We start from the raw sequence: 24318 nt of genomic DNA on the forward strand, positions 1-24318 counted from the left end.
GCGCTGCATATAATTCTCCTCCTCTTTTTGTTTTCAGACCACTTCCGGGGTTCCGATGTTTACAACTGAGTTCACACCCAGAGCTCAAATTTGGTAACACTTTAGGATGGCGTGTATACAGTGTAAATTATATGCTACGGCAATTTGCATGGCTAGTTCCGAGGTTTGTATATTGGTGTGATAGACGTGCGCACGTCGTAGAACTGCTTTTAACGTTCTGTTCATTTAAAACCAAGTGGCAAGCAACTCAAGCCCCACATCCGAATTTGGAAACCTTTAGCTAACCAGCTAACGTTAGGGCTCCATCACTCAGGCTAGCCTGCCCTGTAGAGGTCTATCTTTGAAGCAGGGCTCCATCGGGCTAGCCTGCATGCAGAGGTCTATCTTTGAAGCAGGGCTCCATCAGGCTAGCCTGCCTGCAGAGGTCTATCTTTGAAGCAGGGCTCCATCAGGCTAGCCTGCCTGCAGAGGTCTATCTTTGAAGCAGGGCTCCATCAGGCTAGCCTGCCTGCAGAGGTCTATCTTTGAAGCAGGGCTCCCATCAGGCTAGCCTGCTTGCAGAGGTCTATCTTTGAAGCAGGGCTCCATCAGGCTAGCCTGCCTGCAGAGGTCTATCTTTGAAGCAGGGCTCCATCAGGCTAGCCTGCCTGCAGAGGTCTTTCTTTGAAGCAGGGCTCCATCAGGCTAGCCTGCCCACAGAGGTCTATCTTTGAAGCAGGGCTCCGCCAGCCTGCAGAGATCTGTGACGTTAAGTATGAAGAAAAAGGGGAGACATGCTGCTCGGTTGCCGGACAGCAGACTCGATGCCGCTGAGGTCAAGAAGCCACCTGGAAAGAGAGGGAGACCCAAAAAGATGGTCACCGCCACAGCTCCAACTACGAAAGAAAGTTTCCATCACGGTAGTGGCCTTACTGGCCTAACGGAGAAGTCTGCGAGGTTAGACTCGAGCAGGACAGCTAATGAGGAGACACACAAGCATCCAGAGACCAGGTCCAAACCTCCAGGTGGGTGTTGCAGGTGTTTTGAGAAGTACAGTGTACACAGTGTTCAATCTGTTGAGATGGGGCAAGAGAGTCCACTCTGGTTTGTTACTGAGTTACTGGACATAACTGAGTGATCAAATGGAAAACAACTACCACAGTCTTTACTTGCAGGGTCTCTCAGGCTTATTAAAACATCAGCTACTAAACTAGGACTTGTTATGTGGTGTGTGGATCCTCATTCATAATTGAATAACCTTGCACTGAAGAACCTATACTATACGTTAGTTTTTTAATTCTTTGGACAGCCAATGTATTTGCAGTTGTGAAGTTAATCTAAACCACTTGGGAGTGAATGTGATATAACAAGAAACTACTCAACTTCGACTGTCTTTAACTCACACTAACTTACCATCTTTAGATAATAAAGTTTGAAAACGTTCTTACTCTGAAAACTTAAAACAGAGCTATATATGGTTCCTCGTCTGAGGTAGTCCATCTACAGTATATGTCGTCTTAGGCTATGTGGTGGTCGCTGCCTTGGCCAGGTCAGGGAAGGCACACATTCAATACCCATAATGCAACACAATAAGTAAGCAATTCCAATGTTATTGTTTATCAGTTTAGGTGATCTATTTGTGGTGGGTCTTGGTGATATCCTAGTGGGCTGTCAGAAATTAAGCATATCAATGAGAAACACTCACTGACTGCTCTGCTCTCTGTACCATCAGGTAGACTATCTACTGCCCTATGCAGACTCTGTCATGGGAAGTTCTCACCACGGAGCCTTCGGAATGCCTTCAACACGTGGCCTCGTGATTCTGTCGACTTCCCAGAGGATGAAACGGCATCCCAGTCGCCTCTTCTCTTCCATTCGGACTTCCAGCGCCTGGTCGGAGTGCCACTGGATCGTGATCCCAGGCTGTCGGAGTTTGTCTGCAGGAAATGTCACGCTAATTTCTACAAGTGCCACCGCATCCTGCTCCGGTTCCTTCAGACGGTCAACCTCCCACCGGCCGCTAAAGAGAACGCCAGAGACGGGTGAGGTGGAGAGGAGAGAACACACACACAGTACACACACAGTACACACACACTAAAGAGAACGCCAGAGATGGGTGAGGTGGAGAGGAGAGAACACACACACACACACACACACACACACACACACACACACACACACACACACACACACACACACTAAAGAGAACGCTAGAGACGGTGAGGTGGAGAGGAGAGAACACACACACACACACACACACACTAAAGAGAACGCCAGAGACGGTGAGGTGGGGAGGAGAGAACACACACACACACACACACTAAAGAGAACGCCAGAGACGGTGAGGTGGGGAGGAGAGAACACACACACACACACACACACTAAAGAGAACGCCAGAGAAGGTGAGGTGGAGAGGAGAGAACACACACTCAAACGCACACACACACACACACACACACACACACACACACACACACACACACACACACTAAAGATAACGCCAGAGACGGTGAGGTGGAGAGGAGAGAACACACACACACACACACTAAAGAGAACGCCAGAGACGGTGAGGTGGAGAGGAGAGAACACACACACACACACACTAAAGAGAACGCCAGAGACGGTGAGGTGGAGAGGAGAGAACACACACACACACACACTAAAGAGAACGCCAGAGACGGTGAGGTGGAGAGGAGAGAACACACACACACACACACACACACTAAAGAGAACGCTAGAGACGGTGAGGTGGAGAGGAGAGAACACACACTCAAACGCACACACACAAAATCAGTCTGGCTCTGACCTGCGTATGTGAGTGTACTGTACACACGTACAGTCAATCAGTTATTCATTAAATAAGTTATTCATCTTAACACTTTCAGCGCCAGCCATTACCCTCATCCCTGTAGTCAATGCGCCAGCTTTCCATTGCCTATTTTCACTGTGCGTCACTATGTTTGCAGAGCTATATATTCTATATTATAGCTATGGAGACAATACTATGGCTCATTTAACAGTCACTATCTCTCGTCCAACATGCAAAAGAGTAATTTTTTTCATGTGTACGTTTGTACGTTATCCTGTGGTGAATATTGTATAGTTTCAGAGTGATCCGGGCAAATTACTGAAAGCTGAGTTATGGAGCGCTATGTGAATTTAGCTAAAGTCGTTCGCGTTTCTCGCCTGGACACGCTACTGTTTCCAAATCAAAGGTATATAATAGGTATTATGTTTCATCATGAATGCATCAAAGGGAGGGGGAGGGGTTGTTTTTTGATGCTCTGATCGCCAGCAACAGCATTTGTTTTGAATACTACATACGTTGATCGGCTGGATCGATGTGAAATCATTGTAGGATCAAGGTGGAATTGACGTCAGATAGTCCTTACCTTTGATCGGTTTATTCCAAAAATAATTTGAGTCGAGTGTCCTGGTGTTCCAATGTGCTCGGATGAACCGCTAGACTTGCCTGGGTCGAAATTCTCTGCCCGGACGACATTAGATGTGACACACAGTCTGGAACAGGGTTTCAAAGGGTAGCCGATACTGCCACTTAGCAGGATCTGGCCGGTATTGCACTCTCAGAGTCTCAGTATTGCTTTCTTTTATTTATTTTTTTAATTTTTTTTAAAGATAAATTTTTTAGCATTTATTGCTTTTCATGGTCAGACATGACCGACAGAGGAGGAGAGGATGAACGGGACAAGAGGCGGGGAAGACATGCGACAAATGTCACCGGGAGCGGGAGGTGAACCCGGGACGGCCGCGTAGGTGTGCGAGGCACTATGCGGTGCGCCACGAGGGCGCCCCTCAGTATGGCTTTCAACGGTAACATAGAGGTCCGTGAGACTGCATAGAATATTAAAATCGAAAAAAAGGAAAACGGACCAAATAACGTATATATACTGTACGTGATTGGCACTTAACGGTTGGCGAGCAAACACGTATATATACGTGAATGGCACAGAACTTGTTAATCGAAAAACAACACTCATTTATTTTGCATAGAATCGCACACATATTCCAAGGCTCTAAACTTTGCACACATTCCTTTAGTTTGACAGTTATTGAGAGTTGAGTTTGAATATCTCCTCCTGTGATGTAAATAGACTGCATTTATATAGCATTTTATCCAAAGCGCTTTAAATTTTTTACCTATTCACTCAGACATTCACACACCAATAGCAAAGGCAACCATGTAAGGTGCCAGCCCAGGCGACCACTCTCTACCTCCTGAGCCACTGTGTGCCCCCAGAGGACACTGAATCCTTGTGTTGTGTTAATTACAACTCATTGAAATTATGTAGATGAAAAAATGGCAATCCCTGTCAAACTAAATGAATACTTGGGGATATGAGATTATGCACAAAATAATTAATTGTTTTTCTGTGAAATGCCCCTTTAACTGACTGATTGTGTATATGATTATGTATTGTATGTTAGTGTGCGTGCGTGCGTACTTGACAACGAACAGAACATTCATGAAGGTATTAGCCAATGGGAATGGACAAGGTCGTTTTAAATGTATTAGTTTATTTGTAAGGGACAATGTATATGAATTATGAACATTCAGCATTTTGCAATAAACGCCCCCCAAATGCCACTAGGCCTAGTGTTCTCAGGTCTGCCTGCCTATGAGCAATGCTTTAAGCTGTCTCTTTAGAGCAGCAAACGTAGGTCCAAGTTGGAGGTTGACTCTGATTTCCACCGACATTTTCCTACATCATCTAACCAAATACCAGCCCAGAGGCCATGGAAATACCCAACATTCTGAGGCTCAAAGATGGATCATTTTGACAGCAATTAATCAAGATTTTTCCTTATAGCCCACCTATTTCATACAAATAGATTTTGTTCACAGTTTTTACTTTAGCCATTTTACCATGTAAATATCCACAGTCTGTTCTGTATTTTATGTATCATTATACATGTCATCGCCATAACGTTAATGTACTTGTGTTTCAGGAAGAATGCAAAGTGTCCTCAGACGGTAGTGAACCAAGGCTTCACAAGTAAGTAGAAGAATCTTTTCTCATTTTTGTTGATGAGATTCACAGAAAACACAGACTCGTCCATTGGAGGTGGTTGGTGGGTGGGGTGGGATGGGTAGGCGGGGTGGGGGTAACTGTACATTGGATTATCGACGAAACCTTACTTGGTTCCAAGAAGAGGGTCTTGTGTATTACTGGGTTAGGACATTTACTGTACATTGGAGGGGGTTGGGTTAGTTAGGACATTTACAGGGGCCAGTTTCGAATTGCAGTCTCCCGTAGGTGCTCCTTGAGAGTGGTTTTAAAAGTGGGTAGTGATTCACATTCCTTTACAGCTGTGGGTAGGGCGTTCCACATTGATGTGGCATAATTGCGAAACGTGTTTAGTCCCTTGTTTGAGCCGAATCTGGGTTTAACATGATTTGTTGAGCTTCCTCTGGTGTTGTGGTCGTGGTATTCACTGACCTTTGGGAAGTATTTTGACATGTACATGGGTACCTTAGTCGTGTAGTGTATCTTGTAGACCAGGCCCATTGCAAGTTGCTGTACTCTGTCGTCTACTCTAAGCCATCCTAGGTAGTCAAAGTGGGCAGGGGTGAGGTGGGTTCTAGGAGTAAGGTCAAGCGGTAGTCTGACCAGTTTGTTTTGTGATGTTTGTAATTTAGTTTTTAGCGCCTTTGAGGTGCTTTGGTACCATGAGGTGCAAGCATAGTCGTAGTACCCTTGATTGAGTGCTCCTGCCAGAGTCTTCAGGGTATTCTTGTTTACCCCGCTAACGGGACCCCCGCCCGCCCCCATTAAAAAAAAAAAAAAAAAAAAGAAAAAAAAATATAAATTCTTTATTTTATAAATTTTTTATTAAAGTTTGCTTTAATCACAGTAACGTTGGCGAGCTAGCTAAATTATACATACCGGTACATCGGTTTTCATATAAATCAATCAATTCACTAAGACTTTAAAACGGTGGTGCGGCACGGTCTACGGAGACGCAGAAAAAACCTACCAAATCCATTCCGAGAAAATCCTGTGGGAAACACTGTCCCTGTATTGTAAATAGTTCATATGTGTGTTGTCACTACTGTATGTAAAATTGTAAATAAGTTAATTTATGTGTTAATATTTATTTACCTAATTTATGTGCAATCGTTTAATTTCAGCTCAGTGTAGAGACCGATACTAACAACAGCCTTACTGCGCGTGTCTATGACGACGCTGTTGACACTACGTATCCGTGACACGCGCGCCCCGCGACAACACAAGTAGTTTTGGGGGGCCTACCACCCCCCCTGAAAAAAATCCTAGGGGAAACACTGTAGTCTATCAGTGAGCTGGATGCTCATTGCCGCCCCGCCAAGGCAATGGTAGGGGAAACACTGGACTATCAAAACCAATTGCTTTTAGCTTGTCAATCAGAATGGAGTGATTGACAGTGTCGAAGGCCTTTTGTAGGTCCAGCATGACCATGCCGCAGTATTTGCCATCACGTCTCTCCTGACGACCATGGCCTTGTGTTCATCGCTTAACTTTCACGTGGTGTTACAGTTCCCATCCTCTGTCATTATCCATCCCTCCTAGTCGTAAGCATTCAGTTTAAAACAACAATGTGTAATATTTCTGGAGTGTGTACACTGCAGAACACATTGTGACAACTGGATGCATTTTATTTATTTATTTATATTTATATTTATATTTAACACACAACTCACATTTTGCCACTATGGCCTTAAATGGTCTGGCCAGCTTGGTCAGCCTTCTTGCGATACCAGATGTATGCTTAGAACGAATGAGACATAATTTCTTTGCACATATATAATATATATGTATAATAAAATATATATAATACATTCCTGACTTGTATAACAATATATGCTATGAATGCTAATGAACTTATAAACACGTACCATGCTCTCTTCAGGACTTCTTCCATGTTTTATTGTTCGTTTGTTTCCCTTGCTGTTACGTCACTCACAGATGCGTCAGAGTAAAGATCCTCATGGGAACTGTATTGTAAGCACTGAGGCAGTACTGCTCGTGGCCAGCAGGTGTCGCAATTACACATTATTGCTTTGATTAAAATGATGTTGGTTTAGTTGTACAAAACAGCCCAGGCTAGAGCAAACAACTCACTGGAACACTTGCTGCATCCAAATTCTCCTCATCTTCTCCTCTCATCCTCCTCTAATTCTTCTCTCTATGCTATTGTGTTAAATTCTAACTTAAGCCTTTGTATATCATTCCCTCCTACAGCCCTGTCGTCGATTACCTCCGACCCGAAGTGCCTCCACCGCCTGGTGTCCTGGGCTCACCAGCACGCAGAGGCCTGCCACTCCTGCCCCGACCTGAAGGAGGTGCTAGAGGGCCAGTGCTGGGGCTCCATCAGGGCAGTGTGGGGCTGTGTGGACGGCCACAGCTACGTCATGGACACTCCAACCACAACCAGCGGCAGTCAGCCAAGACCCAACGCAGTTCACACAGCGAGTGTTAGTGGAGGTGTGATGTCCGAGGAGGTGGAGGAGGAGTCCAGACGGCACCGGAGGACCAGTCTGGCCCGGCCCAGTCCAGCTGCAGCCGCGCCACAGACCCAGAGCTCTGCCCTGACCGACGGCACCAGCACTGAGGGTGAGATGCTGTGACACAAGTTTAACCCGTTCACTGCCACACGACAAACGGTTAACCCTTTCACAACCACACTACAGAAGGTTAACCTTTCACTACCACACTACAGACGGTTCTCTGTAGTGTGGTAGTGAAAGGTTAACCATCTGTAGTGTGGTAGTGAAAGGGTTAATCCTCATGTTACTCCACGCTAAAGGTGTAACCATCTCAATACAGAATCAAAGTTAAATTAAAATGAAGGTTCTATACAGTGTATCAAAAATGCAAACCGTGTCATCGATTCTCCTTCCTGGTCGTTTATGATAGTGGTTCTCAACCTGCTTTTTATTCTTGTGATATAATGAATATTTGAAGTCTAAAGCCCTGCTTCAATCTTTAATGAAGTGAAATAGTCTCTTTAACGCATGAAGAAGAATCCAAAATCGAATCGAATCATGTCCTCAAAATCTAAATTTGTATCCAATCTGAAAAGCAGGAAAAACAAACGTGTTTCAGCCATAGTAACACCATAGCAACCAGCTTGGCTTCCTGTGGTCCACAGAACACTTTAACAAGGATGTGATTATTCAGCGGTTTGTTCCTTCAGGGTTTTAGTTTTCATGCTGTATGTTAGTGGTGTTAGTATGTTATTGATTCTGTTAATATGTGGCGTTAGTATGTTATTGATTCTGTTAATAGGTGGTGTTAGTATGTTATTGATTCTGTTAATATGTGGTGTTAATATGTTATTGATTGTGTTAATATGTTTGTGTTAATAGGTGGTGTGTTAGTATGTTATTGATTGTGTTAATATGTGGTGTTGGTATGTTATTGGTTGTGTTAATAGGTGGTGTGTTAGTATGTTATTTATTGTGTTAATAGATGATGTTAGTAGTAGGTTATTGATACTTTGGTTTCTCGGAGCAGAGTTCCTGGGTAGTGAGGAGGTTCCGTCACCTGCTCCCACCCCGCTGGAGGACAGGACTGCTGACAGCGACCTCTCAGACAGGTGAGTCACATTCAGTACAGGTCAGACAGGTCAGTCACATTCAGTATAGGTCAGTCACATTCAGTACAGGTCAGTCACATTCAGTACAGGTCAGTCACATTCAGTAGCTCAGGCAGCTCAGTCACATTCAGTACAGGTCATCTGTCTTCTCTCTCCTGATACCAGTATCTCCTGTTATATGCAATGGTGCGGCTCTCTTTTTGATCTTGATCATGGTTAGGTAATGTTATCTGGTCTTAACTTCATAAGATATGAAGTCAGGTTGGTGCATATTTAGCTTTTTATATTAAGTTTGGTCATTTAATGTTAGAGTAGGGTTGAATGTATGACCTAAAATCTATATCACAGTATTTGATCACATTTACCACAGTTATGATAAATAAAACAATAATTCGTTTTTTTTAAATACCAGACAGTGCACAAATATCACATTCTCCTTCATCTTGGCCCTCTGTCAACATCTGATTGGTTGTTGAACATTCAGTTGAAAAAATGGCTTACATACTGGACATTTACCTAACATATTGATATTGGCAAAAATAGTTTTAATGTCTATTATCTACCCAGCCATATGTTAGTTTTAAGTCTGTAGAAAGATTCCTACCACATCTGGATACGTGCGTGTGTCTCCAGGGACGTGTCTATGCAGGATGTCTATGCAGGGTGTAGGAAGAGAAGAGGCCCCTCAGATGATGAACTGTTCCAGCCGTATCCAGAGAAGAGGTGGGTAGAGTCATTCTATCCCAGCTCAGTCAATATCCTTCACAATGAAAGGGTTTTATATCTCTGGTGATTCTTATACATGAAACTTACCACAATATCCAAGTGGATGAATAAGTGATTATTTGAATGCATGTGCACACATTTGACTAGTGTCACTTACCTGTTCTGGTCATAAATGGTGCTAGGCGATATGGAAACAAATTATTAGATGGAATTTATTTTAATGTTACGTTATACATTTTACTTGATATTTTTTCAATTGTAAAATTGTGTATCATTATTCATAATAAACTAAAGGAAAAAAATATTAGGATCACACACAGACGGAGGATAAGTGGGTAATTGTGGTGTTCTGGTCTGTGGGAACCATTTTCAAAAAGATAAATAGATAAATAATACAATGAATTATTTTTTCAACCTCAGACTCCTTGGCCTTGGTTCATTTTCTGTGAAGAACCGATAAAAGCACATTTTCATTGAGTGCACACTGTGCACCCCCCCTGTACATTTATATGACATACAACCTGAAAATGTGGAAAATTGTAGGTGAAAACAAGTAAATATGATTAAAACTTTTTACAAAAAGGTTCACTGTGTACCTTCACTGTCCTTACCTCTACCTTGTTTAATTTATATATATATATTTATAATAAAAAAAAACATTTATAAATAGCTTTTATTGATTCATGTGATCTAGCATTGGTATTAACCATAATACCAATATATTATATAAAACAAATATTAACCATAGATTGCTTGTAATTTAAATAAAGTTAACATCTGTATTTCTCCATAAATTGTTATGGCTGTATTTTAAAATCCCAATAATGTTGTGGGTCCACCAGCATTGGGTGAATAACGTAAAACACAAACACCACACAAGGGTTAATATGGATACCTTGCCCACTAACTGAAGGTACTTTCTCTCCTCTCAGGCCTCGTAGAGCGACTGTCTCTTCAGCTCTAACTGAAGGTACTTTCTCTCCTCTCAGGCCTCGTAGAGCGACTGTCTCTTCAGCTCTAACTGAAGGTACTTTCTCTCCTCTCAGGCCTCGTAGAGCGACTGTCTCTTCAGCTCTAACTGAAGGTACTTTCTCTCCTCTCTCTCAGGCCTCGTAGAGCGACTGTCTCTTCAGCTCTAACTGAAGGTACTTTCTCTCCTCTCTCAGGCCTCGTAGAGCGACTGTCTCTTCAGCTCTAACTGAAGGTACTTTCTCTCCTCTCTCTCAGGCCTCGTAGAGCGACTCTCTTCAGCTCTAACTGAAGGTACTTTCTCTCCTCTCAGGCCTCGTAGAGCGACTATCTTCAGTTCTAACTGAAGGTACTTTCTCTCCTCTCTCAGGCCTCGTAGAGCGACTGTCTCTTCAGCTCTAACTGAAGGTACTTTCTCTCCTCTCAGGCCTCGTAGAGCGACTATCTTCAGTTCTAACTGAAGGTACTTTCTCTCCTCTCTCAGGCCTCGTAGAGCGACTGTCTCTTCAGCTCTAACTGAAGGTACTTTCTCTCCTCTCAGGCCTCGTAGAGTGATTGTCTGTTCAGCTCTAACTGAAGGTACTTTCTCACCTCTCAGGCCTCGTAGAGCGACTGTCTCTTCAGCTCTAACTGAAGGTACTTTCTCACCTCTCAGGCCTCGTAGAGCGACTGTCTCTTCAGTTCTAACTGAAGGTACTTTCTCTCCTCTCAGGCCTCGTAGAGAAACTCTCTTCATCTCTAACTGAAGGTACTTTCTCTCCTCTCAGGCCTTGTAGAGCGGCTGTGCCTAAGAAGAGGAGACAAACTCCAAAGAACCCTCAGGAGCCCAAAGTCAAGAAGAAACCAGGACCCAAGCCTGGCTGGAAGAACAAGTTGAAGCCCAAAGGGTAATGCGAGTTACTCTATAAGTCTAATGACAGGAAGTTGCATTGAAACTGAAAATAAGTAACAATGTGTTTTTTTTTATTCTCAGGGAGGAGCTGCCCAATATCTACAAGTGTCTGTATCAGGGCTGCACAGCCGTCTACCGAGCTCCTGATGGCCTGAAGGTCAGGATACAGCACCTCCTCCTGCCACACACACACACGCACACACACACACACACACACACACACACACACACACACAGTCAAGATACAGCACCTCCTCCTGCTACACACACACACACACACACACACACACACACACACACACACACACACACACACACACACACACACACACACACACAGTCAAGATACAGCACCTCCTCCTACTACACACACACACACACACAGTCAAGATACAGCACCTCCTCCTACTACACACACACACACACACACACACACACAGTCAAGATACAGCACCTCCTCCTACTACACACACACACACACACACACACACACACACACACACACACACACACAATGTGACCAAGATGACAGCAGTTTACTCTCGGTCACTTCACCAGTGCTTGATGGAAAGCAGTTGGGTCAATAGTGCTTATGTAAACAATAGTGTAATCTGACTATCCTGAATAATGGGATAAGATAAGAAATACGAGGCATCTCCGGTGTTTTTAAAAGAAAAGTCAACATTTGTCCCATTGATACTTGTCGAGTCAGTCGGTTGAAGTCCAGCGACGGATAGAAAACCACAGTTCTCTGGATATCAGTAACCTTTCACACAAACGGGGCGTTGTATTCCTGGTCCCTGTGTGCGTTTCAACATTTCTGCACCTAACGGTTTTGGCGCTATGACCCGCTGGCTTCTGAAGAGCACCCCATCTTGTGCTCTGATCTCGTCCCTGATCGACCAATACTCTCGGATCGCCAGCGGAGTCTCCTCCCGGCGATCTGGCCATCCCCGGAGCAGTGCTGATTAGCGCTCTAGCCACGCCCACCTCCAGTACCTGTCAATACAACACGAAATAGGCGGACAAGGAGACAGTGGAGGGGGTCGTAACACTGTTTTGTAGGGGTGTAAAGGTACACGTATCCGTACCGAACCGAACAAGTTTCAGTGTGTACCGTACCGTACCGAACGGCTGTGTAGTGTACCGAACGAATACAATGGTATGTTAACCACTAACGACCGCCTACCGGGGGCTGTTTTTTTCACAATCTAATATAATTATTATTACCATCCAGGTAATAGTGAACACGCTGGCCTGGCACTCAAACACAATACCCATAGACAATCTTTTTCGACGTGCGCATAGTTCTTTTGTGTCTGAGTCGGTGCCTGCGATGCGTACCCTCCTGGCTGACCCTCCTGGAACAGACAGCAGCCAAGTGCTGGTGGTGACCGGCTTGGTCACCTCGTAGTATTTCAGGATCGGGCCGCCGTGATCAGACGCTTGATCTCCTCGACCGCAGTGCCTTGTTTGGGTAGCCAGTGCCATGGGACGGCCTTGTCCAACAGCCTCCTCAGTGAACCTTGCGCGGTATGTCACAAACCCAGTGAACTGCTACACCGCCTTGGCGTCCGTGGGGTGTGGCATGTCTCGGACCGCCCTGATCTTCTCTGGGTCTGCCCTGCCCCTGAGCCCCTCTGCTGACAGGATGTGTCCATGAAAGTTGACTTCTCTGAGCCTGAACTGCAGTTCCTTTAAACTTAGCCTCAACCTAACCTCTCTGCACCTCTCCATGAGTGCTATCAGTTTCGTGTCATGGTCCTGTACACAGCCCCCCTCATCTGTCTCCCCACAGCCAACTATTAATATATATCATCTGCGATGGGCTCTACCCCACTGAGCCCTGCTAAAAGCTCATGCTGCTTTCGCTGGTATATCTCAATGTGGTTGTGTAACTACTTTCCTCATCTAGCATGCACTGTAAGAAAGCATCACGTGCATCCACTAGGGTGAACATGCGGGCAGCTTGTATAGTACATTCTCAAGTGTCGGCATTAAGTAATGAGATCTACTTAAAGCCACATTAAACGACTTTGGGTCTATGCATATCCTCAGCTTGTTTGGCCGTCTGGATTAGCAACATGGTGATTGTCATTCTGTGTTGGCTCTGTCATTCTGTTGGCTCTGATTGTCATTCTGTTGGCTGCATCCTTAAGTGCCACTGGAACATTACATGGAGAAGCTTGCACTGGGGCTACATTCCTGTCTAGTTCAAAATGAACTTCCCTTGGGAGTGATCAACAGGGGCATTGAAAACCTCATCATACATCCTGGGAGTGATTCAACAGGGGCATTGAAAACTCATCATACATCCTGGGAGTGATTCAACAGGGGCATTGAAAACTCATCATACATCCTGGGAGTGATTCAACAGGGCCTGGGCATTGAAAACTCATCATACGTACAGACAAGTTGCTGCCTGGTTAGTGGGACTGAACTGCTATGTCCTACCATCAAAAGCTCCTCAGGGATGGTGAAGCTCATAAAACAGGAGGAGGGGGAAAGCGCTGAAGGAGGGGGTGTAGGTGGTACTGAGGCCAGAGAGAAGAGCTGTATGAGGGAGGGTGTAGATCAGGGGTAGGCAACCCTAGGCACGCATGCCTGCATAGGCACGCGGGGGCATTTTCATAGGCACAGGGGGCATATTGAAATTGAAATATTATAGTGAAATATTTTGCACCGTTGTCACATTTATCTTGTTGAAATCCTCCCACATGTTCTTTTTACTACCACATATTTAATTGAGACCCTTTATTTGTTTATTATTTCAATTTAGCTGGAAATACATTGCTACGTCATTCAGCAACATTTGCAGAGCCTTATAACAAAAACATTATTACGGTCACCATTGTGACCAGTGGGATTAATCAACAAATTTTATTATTTATTTTTCTATTTCATTGAACATTGCACATGTTAAAAGCCAATTATTTTACTCAAAATGTGAGTATTACCAAGTCAACTTGTGTTCTTAAAACAATGACAATAAACATAGTTTTATTAGGTTGAAATAATGTGGTTGTGTACTTATTTTTCTGTTAACTTATTATGGATTGAAAACTGAAAACCTTAATGCACAGTAACTGAACTCAATATTTTTAAGTTCTGGTAACTTATTATTATAATTTTTTTTACAGTGTAGTCTTGCGATCAATCAAAACTTATTTACACGATATACCTCACATTCACCCTCCATTCACATCCTGGTGTTCTCCTGGTGTTCTCCATTAGGCCTGTAGGTGGAGCTATGACAGCACACGTACAGTACACACACCGATGGTGTGTGGGTGTGTGATGTGTCCAAAAATGAATGGGCAAATGTGAGTGAAATGGTCGCACTGTATGCAGCTGTTTGTCTGCATTGCATCCCCCCCCCCCCCCCCCCACTCAGATTTAGGGTTGATACAACCATCATAATAATATTGTTAATAATAACAATAACAATAATGATGTAATAATGTAAAAATTATCATTAAAAAGACCTGATTATGAGAAGAAAAAAATTACGATGCATGGAATATTGTTGAGGCACACTAGTTACAACTATATTTCAAATAGGCACTCCATGTCAAAAAGGTTGCCGACCCCTGGTGTAGATGGTACTGAGGTCAGAGAGGAGAGCTGTAGGAGGATGTAGATGGTACTGAGGTCAGAGAGAAGAGCTGTAGGAGGATGTAGATGGTACTGAGGCCAGAGAGAAGAGCTGTAGGATGTAGATGGTACTGAGGCCAGAGAGGAGAGCTGTAGGAGGATGTAGACGGTACTGAGGCCAGAGAGAAGAGCTGTAGGAGGATGTAGATGGTACTGAGGCCAGAGAGAAGAGCTGTAGGAGGATGTAGATGGTACTGAGGCCAGAGAGAAGAGCTGTAGGAGGATGTAGATGGTACTGAGACCAGAGAGAAGAGCTGTAGGAGGATGTAGATGGTACTGAGGCCAGAGAGAAGAGCTGTAGGAGGATGTAGATGGTACTGAGGCCAGAGAGAAGAGCTGTAGGAGGGTGTAGATGGTACTGAGGCCAGAGAGAAGAGCTGTAGGAGGATGTAGATCGTACTGAGGCCAGAGAGAAGAGCTGTAGGAGGGGGGTGTAGATGGTACTGAGGCCAGAGAGAAGAGCTGTAGGAGGATGTAGACGGTACTGAGGCCAGAGAGAAGAGCTGTAGGAGGATGTAGATGGTACTGAGGCCAGAGAGAAGAGCTGTAGGAGGATGTAGATGGTACTGAGGCCAGAGAGAAGAGCTGTAGGAGGATGTAGATGGTACTGAGGCCAGAGAGAAGAGCTGTAGGAGGGGGGTGTAGATGGTACTGAGGCCAGAGAGAAGAGCTGTAGGAGGATGTAGATGGTACTGAGGCCAGAGAGAAGAGCTGTAGGAGGGTGTAGATGGTACTGAGGCCAGAGAGAAGAGCTGTAGGAGGATGTAGATGGTACTGAGGCCAGAGAGAAGAGCTGTAGGAGGGGATGTAGATGGTACTGAGGCCAGAGAGAAGAGCTATATGAGGATGTAGATGGTACTGAGGTCAGTAGGGCTGTCTTAAATACTTCGAAGCTTCAAAGCTTCGTTCGATGGACATGGGATTCGAATGGGGAAATAAAATCTGAATATATAAAAAAATAAAAAAAATAATCTATATATATATTTTTTGCTAAATCAACTCTGCCTGTCTTTGTTAACTACAACAAGCAATGCTGTTTGTTATTTAAGATGAGGTCGGATTCGGCACTGACAGATTTGTGTTCATTGTGCTGCTTTTATAAAGCCTCAAATGACGGCTTACAATATTTCATGAAAGCAAAGTGTTTCGTTTGTCTAATATTTAAAAAGGTTTCAACTTTACAGCACTGACAAAGTTGAACAAGTCCCACAACATAAAAAATATATAATAATAATAATAATAATAATAATAATAATAATAATAATAATAATAATAATAATAATAAAAAAATTTATAATAAATTTTTTTTGTATCTCGAAGCTTCGAATTAAAATCGAATCTCGGCCCCGAAGCTTCGAATGCCAAAAAAAATCGAAGGTCAGCCCTAGAGGCCAGAGAGAAGAGCATGTTCATGTGTCTGCAATGAAAGGATTCAAGTTCAAGTTCTCTGACGCTCCTTTTTTTTTTTTTTTTGTCTCTCTGGGGGTTTTCAGAAGCACATCAAGGAGCACCACGAGGAGGTCCGAGAGAGGCCCTGCCCCCATCCTGGCTGTAACAAGGTGTTCATGATCGACCGCTACCTGCAGAGACACGTCAAGCTCATCCACACGGGTCAGATCACCTAAACCAATAAACCCTTCTGTTTGTAAACCGTGATAGTTTTGTCCCAGAGAGTCTCCAGGGACGGTCCGGGTGAGAACACCCTGGTGTCCGGTGACCCGTCTGTGTGCGTTTGGTTACCTTCACATAGTCAAATGCTTTCATCCAGACTGTCCCTGGAGTTTTCCCCATGGGAAGACCGCAGAGTGCAATACTAGTCTAACCAAGTAAACCACTAAAACACCAAAGGTAATGACCCAGCTCTAATACTCACTGCAGCAGAGAATGAGAGCCACGGAGGCAACACTAAATTAACGTGCCTATTTCACGTTTTGAGAGTTAATTCTATATGATTTCAACTCAAAAGATGCACACGCATTTTGGACGCGGAAGCGGAGATCTGCCTTCGAGATGAGGTTGATGATGGAGTTATGAGACTAAACCTGACTAATAGCCAGCTTTCCTGTTAGCCACACGTCAGACACCTCAGACCCACAGAGGGGCTCCACGGAGGCCAAGCATAACCTCCTATAACCTCCCATCTACCGGAATGTTCCACCTAGGAGCCGTGGCTCATACTCAGGCTGCAGGCATCAACATTAGGTTTAGGTTTTCTTTATTTGATCAAGGGGGACAGCGTACATTAATAAAACATTTAAAAAATGTAAATGCACCCATTTTAGCCAAAAGGCTAATTTCCATTGGCAGTCCCCCTGCCAGAAGGTACAGGCTAAAATCCTGTGTGAAAAAGGGTTAGCAATAAAAACAGAATAAAATCAAGATAAATAACATTAGAATAAAAACACAACAAAAGCACATAGAACATACGATAGGGATACAGGGCACAATACAGTCATGGACACAAGGACAGAGCACATCATGCCATATTAGAAGACCCAGACATAGACAAACGCACCATATCCACACACACACACACACATACATACACACACAGACACCTCAGTGTTGACGGTGCTGGTTTTCTTTTTTTTTTATCTACTTTTTCTCCCCATTTTTCAATTTTTCTCCCGTCCACAATTTTGTATTGGCCAATTCTACCCTCCCCTGTCTCGAACGTTGTTAGGCCATGCCTCCCACAAGCCGGCTGCAATGTGGACGAAGCCTTGCATCACGTGTCCCCTCCGGTACTCGAGGAGGCAGCCGTCGCATCTTTTCACCTGCACAGCGCGATCTCTCAGCGGCGAGGGTCTGCGTGGGAGGGACACGCCGCCCTCGTCACTTCCTGATTCTACTGCGCAGGCGCACCAACCAACCTGTAGGAGTCGCTGTCCACAACGTCCGATCCCCACCCACCAGCTTCCCACCCCCTAATACTGCCAATTGTATTAGTATGAACGACCAGCCAAGCTGGTAGCAACGCAGAGAGCTGGGCTCGAACCCAGCATCTCCTGCGTTGGTGGCGAGAGCCTTGCCCACTGCGCCACCTAGCCGCCTACACAGTGCTGGTTTTCAATGAGCCATTCCTTAACCCTGCACTTGAATGAGTGATATGTGGACAGTGACACTCTAATTGTTTGAGGTATTGAGTTCCATTGGTGGGATGCTCTATGAAAAGACGGCCTGGATAACTCTGTTTGAGGATCAAGCAAGTATCTATTCATTAAACCTTTCACTACCACATGGTTAACCCTTTCACTTCGACAATACAGATGGTTAACCCTTTCACTGCCACACGTCAAATGGTTAACCCTTTCACTACCACACTACAGGTTAACCCTTTCACTACCACACTACAAACGTGAACCTGTCTGTAGTGTGGTAGTGAAAGGTTAACCTGTAGTGTGGTAGTGAAAGGGTTAAACTGCTGATTTAATCAACACCTTCTTTATCCAACCAAAGGCACCTGTGTTGATCTTAGTCGTTTGACTTGATGTGACCTATCACAGTGCCCTATCACAGGGACATCAGAGCCGTTGCCATGGAAATAATACCCTTGATCTATATTATAGAAGTTGACAGATGAAAACCCTGAGTGACCCAAGTCTTAACATCTCTGCCTAATACCATCGGATCCTCATGTCTACTACTCAATAAACTATGGATGAACTGCAAATTAATTGATTATGTATGTAGGCTATGTATGTGTGTGTGTTAAAGTGTGTCTTTTTGTTTTAACAGAGGAGAGGAACTATATCTGTGACCAGTGTGGTCAGACCTTCAAGCAGAGGAAACATCTGTCTGTTCATCAGATGAGACACTCTGGAGCCAAACCACTTCAGTAAGTATAGTTCAACTAGAACCAAACCACTTCAGTAAGTATAGTTAATCTAGAGCCAAACCACTTCAGTAAGTATAGTTAATCTAGAACCAAACCACTTCAGTAAGTATAGTTAAACTAGAACCAAACCACTTCAGTAAGTATAGTTAAACTAGAACCAAACCACTTCAGTAAGTATAGTTCAACTATAACCAAACCACTTCAGTAAGTATAGTTAATCTAGAACCAACCCACTTCAGTAAGTATAGTTAAACTAGAACCAAACCACTTCAGTAAGTATAGTTCAACTAGAACCAACCCACTTCAGTAAGTATAGTTAATCTAGAACCAAACCACTTCAGTAAGTATAGTTAATCTAGAACCAAACCACTTCAGTAAGTATAGTTCAACTATAACCAAACCACTTCAGTAAGTATAGTTAATCTAGAACCAAACCACTTCAGTAAATATAGTTAATCTAGAACCAAACCACTTCAGTAAGTATAGTTAAACTAGAACCAAACCACTTCAGTAAGTATAGTTAAACTAGAACCAGTAACCAAGCCTCTATAGTGAGTATACCGTAGTTAAACTATAACCAGTAACCAAGCCCAGGATTTATGAAAATAAAAATAATGGAAGAATGTTCTTCCCTTATGTGTTATATTGTTGGCATGCATTTTGTCCTTCGTTTTAAACCTGCACTATGAAAGATTGGCACCTTGTGGCCGTTAGAGGTAACTGCACCATGTCACTGGATAAGAGAAAACTGCAACAACAACAAAAATATGTTTCTTCAAGCAAGATAACATTGTGCACTGTTTTACATTTGTGTCATTGACGTTTCATGGTCTACTCTAGAAGTGAGACTGTAGCCTTTTTGGATTTCACAGCACTGGTCGTACCCGATGTGCTGCTTCATGCATCGCTGTCGGCAGGGTTTTCTCTTGTAGTAGAAACCAAACAAGTCCCATCGTGCAGGTTTAAAGGTGCTCTGGTATTTATTGATACTGCTGTCTCGACAGGGTCTCTTTTTTTGGAAAAGATATATTGTATCAACTAAACTAGAAGTTGAATAAATTAAGTGTGTGTGAGGTGTGAGGTGTGTGACTAAACTAAAGTTGAATAAATTAACTGTGTTGTAGGTGTGAGGTGTGTGACTAAACTAGAAGTTGAATAAATTAACTGTTGTAGGTGTGACCAGGCCTGGACTGGCCATCGGGAGCACTGGGAGTTTTGCCGGTGGCCTGGCCTGCACAGATAAAAAAATATATATTATATAATTATATAAAAGTATATATTTTTTTTATATTTTTTGCCAGGCCATTGTTTCTAGTTGTGGCGGCGGCGCGGCACGATAGTTAGATAACCTAGGTGGGTGGGGAACAACCAGGATTTCACTGTCTGCGACAGAGTTGGAGAACTATCTGACTCTCTCTCCCTCACGCGGATCACACACACACAATAGAGCCGCGCTGCCGCTTGTGATTGGTGGAGGCGGGACCAGGCGATACAACTGATTGACAGTGGAGGCGGCGAATGGAATGGCAGATGGCACACTCCCACTTTTCTGAAAGGAGTTGTTAAATCTGACATTACAAAAAACAATATGTGGTGGTTATGATTGGGGCTGAAGTTGAATAAACAATTTATGAAAGAGAAAGTCAAAATAATTCCAAGATAATTCAAAGATTACACACCTTTGCCACATTGGCTACAAACATAATCACTGCAAAGTTATCAAAAAAACACAAGGGTTAAGTTGTTGTTCCCTTTCTAATTTCCTCAAAAACATCTACGATAGTCTAGTTAATGTGATCAATATTATTTGACAATTGATGCTTTTTGTTGGAAATTTCAGTCAGTGAGCTCATACTTTGAGCTCATTTTATAGTTAAAATGATTGAGACAACGCAATCTTGTGTCTTCGTTATGCATGCGTGTGCTCACCACACGCGATACATGTGTCACTATTCTGGCAGTGGCTACTGTTATTTTATTATAGTATTGTAATGAAAGGTCTGTTACCGTAATTCCTCTAATAGTGACCGGTATTCAATTACAAACCGGGTCTCTATTAATGGCCGGGTGCGCTCTTGAGCTAAGCAATTATAAGCCGACCTCCTAATACAAGCCGGGTTACTAATATACTGAGCTGCATACTGAGCTGCTAAGGTAAAGTTACTTGATTTCACTTTGAAAACGTTGAAATGACCAGTGACCACCTGTAATTGCACTGTTTACTATTTCATACAGTACTTGGTTTCAATAAATGAACCCAGTACATTTGACTGGGTTCAAACTGACACAAAATGTTTATTTATTCATTATGATCTGTTTGAAAATTAGAAATATAGGCCTCTCTCTTATACATGCCTCCTCCTAATAAAAGCCTGGTACCCGCTACAGTTTAAGCAAATACAAGCCCGGGTCACTATTAGAGGAATTACTTTCTTTATTAGAGGAAACATTAAGTATTTAATGTTTGTGTAAAGGGCTATTTTAACTGTTGATGGGTAGTGCATCAGTAAAGTGAATATGGTATTGTGCTCTTGCTCTGTTTGAATAGGTGGAGAGAGTGGTTAACTGTATTATAATAGTAAATAGAAAAATATGTTGTGCTCTTGCTTTTTTCTTTTTGAAGGTGGAGAGAGTAGCATTGCTAGTGCCACAACAGTTTTATTTGAGGTTCATAACAGTACATAAGCAATTGTTGGCTCATTAGTTTGTGATTCACATGCACTAAAATTCACCAGAATGCAGGAAATTAAGTCTTTGTAACTAAAATGTTCCGGGTGGGGGACCCCCAGACCCCCAGCTTAAAAAGTGACCTGATTGGGGCTATATTTCGCACTATATCTCCCGGTATGAATTATTTCCCCAGTTCGGCCCTGGGTGTGACTAAACTAGAAGTTGAATACATTAACTGTGTTGTAGGTGTGAGGTGTGACAGAAACTAGAAGTTGAACACATTAACTGTGTTGTAGGTGTGAGGTGTGACTAAACTAAAGATGAATACATTAACTGTGTTGTAGGTGTGAGGTGTGACTAAACTAAAGATGAATACATTAACTGTGTTGTAGGTGTGAGGTGTGACTAAACTAAAGATGAATACATTAACTGTGTTGTAGGTGTGAGGTGTGACTAAACTAAAGATGAATACATTAACTGTGTTGTAGGTGTGAGGTGTGTGGGTTCCAGTGCCGCCAGCGAGCGTCTCTGAAGTACCACATGACCAAGCACAAGTCGGAGGCTGACCTGGAGTTTGCCTGCCTGCTGTGTGGGAAGCGCTTCGAGAAGGCCCACAACCTCAACGTCCACATGTCCATGGTGCACCCGCTCATGCAGGTAGACAGCCAGAGCAGCGTTCAGCAGCAGCAGCAGCAGCAGTACGCCAACATTCACACCATCACAGTGACTGGAGAGGTAGTCCCACCAGACAGCTGACGGAGAGGGTTATGATTGGGGACAGTCTGTTGCAGTGTTCCACCTAAATCGACTTTTAGCTTATTATTTTTGTAAAAGTAGAAATTCTTCCCTAAGTTTCCGAAGACTTTTTTTGTTGTTGTTTTATGTGCCATCATCGGGCTGCAGGTCGACAGACTGGTTAGGAAGGCCACCTGGTAACCGAAGGGTTGCTGGTTCGATCCCCGGTGCCGACAGTGCCCCCGAGCAAGGGCGCCTGCCCCTGTGTGTCTACCAACATGCTCCAAGGACGTGCATTGGAAAGTAGCTAACATTAGCGAAAGTACTGTGATACAACACAATGGGCAGTTGCTTCCAATATGTCATCGTGGTTGTATCTGTCCTTGTAAAAATAAACCTTTACATAATACACACAATTGTCTTCCTGACTGATGAAAGGACATTCTCCTATACCTATATTATCATTTAAAAACTATTTGTAGATGTTTATCATGGGTACAAGATGTTAAGTATCTTCAAGTCTAACATTAAGACACGAGTAGATATGACTTATCTCTGCCTAATCATTAAGACATGAGTAGATTCATGTAGGGTTTATAGACATAGGCGATTGTGTATTGCGCGACACATGATGGCGTCATCCAAAAGTATATGTTTCTAAATGTCATACTCATAATCTAAAAGTCAAAGGTTTGCTTTCATAAGTCTTAGAATGATATCGGCTACTGAAAAAAGTACATCACTGAAATTCCAAACAGGAAAAATTATCACCTTTCTTTCATATACCGGTAATTATCAGTTGGCAGTAGGGATGTCCGATATTATCGGCCGATCTTGGCATTCAAATGTAATATCGGAAATGATCGGTATCTGTTTTCAAAAAGTTTTTTTATTTACATTTATTTAACCTTTATTTACCCAGGCAAGCAAGTAAGAACAAATTCTTATTTTATTTATTTAGAAAAGTATGCATAATGTTGTGTTTTGGGGGGGGGGGGGGGGGGGGGGTATATCTGATATCGGTAAAAAAGCCAATATCGAACAACCCTAGTTGGCAGTCTTCCTCAAAGAGAGCCTGTTATCATCATCGCACCTACTTTAAAAGTTAGTTCCATGTGATCTTCTAGTAATGATGTTCCATTTTCCAAAGAGTTGAATGGTCAATAGATGGCTCTTTTCTATGTTCAACCTCTTAGCTCGATCATGACCTGCTCCTGAGCTGGTTAGATGTGCAGCATGAGTTACCTGGGTACCTGGGTAAAAAGTAACTGAGTGAGTAACAATTGTATTTAATTTTCACTGGGGGACACTGACGTTCTAAGTTCTAAAGAGTCAGTGTTGGTAAAATTCCCCTTTTAAACTATGCAACCAGATTGGATCACTTGCCTATTCTTGGTGACAAGAACCTCATGACCTCATCTGACAAGACTATTGTTTCCCCAATCCAAAGACAAGACTAAATATCTTAAATATGGTTTCTGAATGAGAACGTTGATGAACCACCATTTTTCTAAGGCTGAATCCCAATGTCTGGACTTGCAGACTGAATTGGAAGGGTGTTCTCATTAAGTCCATGATGGCACAGTATACACCAGTCCAAGAAGGTTCTCATGCAGACTTTCAGCAAGTCTAAAAGTGCAGCACATAACATTTTAAATTAACTAGAAGGGTGCACTCGGAGTGCAAATCTCTACCAGGCAGCACGGCGGACACACAGAGACAAACACACAAAAACACTGACCGCTCTCCTTATAGTTATTAGCATTAGCACGCTAACATTAGACAGTACCGTAATATCAAGCATATGAAGGGTGATGGGAAGCATAGGAAGGATGTTAGGAAGCTTAGGAAGGGTGATAAGAAGTATTATGAAGGATGTTAGGAAGCACAGGAAGGGTGATAGGAAGAATGATAGGAAGCCCATAGGGCTTCAGTGGCAAATCTTCAGATAGTAAACCCATGTTAGCCTGTTACATGATATACTGATGTTTTATTATCCAGTAGAACATTTTTATATATATTAACATTGTTTTCTGTCCATTAAATCTATTTTCATTATGAGATGCAAGGTCTTGGGTTGATTCTGTGAGCATAGAAGAGCAGGGTTGTTCCAAATGTTCCCCTCTCGTTCTACTTGGACCTCTGACCTTGAGAACTGGGAAATACATCAGTCAAGTCCACAAGGCCTTAGTCCTTATTTAAGTCTGTAGTGCGAACATTGGGATGAAGCCTCGCCACCTGTGACAGCAAAGACGGA

The 24318-nt window shown here is 43.2% G+C and overlaps 1 protein-coding gene across 1 annotated transcript; it reads left to right on the forward strand.

Moving 5' to 3' along the window:
* Positions 1–109: 109 nt before the first annotated feature.
* znf276 (zinc finger protein 276) lies at positions 110–22452 on the forward strand. The gene is made up of 11 exons (XM_084335571.1): positions 110–1004; positions 1712–2021; positions 4948–4994; positions 7221–7592; positions 8496–8577; positions 9211–9300; positions 11040–11159; positions 11246–11321; positions 16312–16429; positions 18557–18656; positions 21815–22452. Exons 1-11 carry the CDS (start codon positions 755–757, stop codon positions 22080–22082), a joined length of 1833 nt encoding a protein of 610 aa, XP_084191697.1. The 5' UTR covers positions 110–754; the 3' UTR covers positions 22083–22452.
* Positions 22453–24318: the final 1866 nt, after the last annotated feature.

This window comes from Notolepis coatsorum (genome assembly GCF_963971535.1).
Source record: "Notolepis coatsorum genome assembly, chromosome: 18".
NCBI classification, from domain to species: Eukaryota; Metazoa; Chordata; class Actinopteri; order Aulopiformes; family Paralepididae; genus Notolepis; species Notolepis coatsorum.

Bases quoted from the DNA above. Each gene is read 5' to 3' on its own strand.
- znf276 (XM_084335571.1), top strand. From the start codon at position 755: ATGAAGAAAAAGGGGAGACATGCTGCTCGGTTGCCGGACAGCAGACTC. The intron at 4,995-7,220 runs GTAAGTAGAAGA...TCCCTCCTACAG, and splicing joins AGTGAACCAAGGCTTCACAA to CCCTGTCGTCGATTACCTCC. The intron at 16,430-18,556 runs GTCAGATCACCT...TTGTTTTAACAG, and splicing joins CGTCAAGCTCATCCACACGG to AGGAGAGGAACTATATCTGT.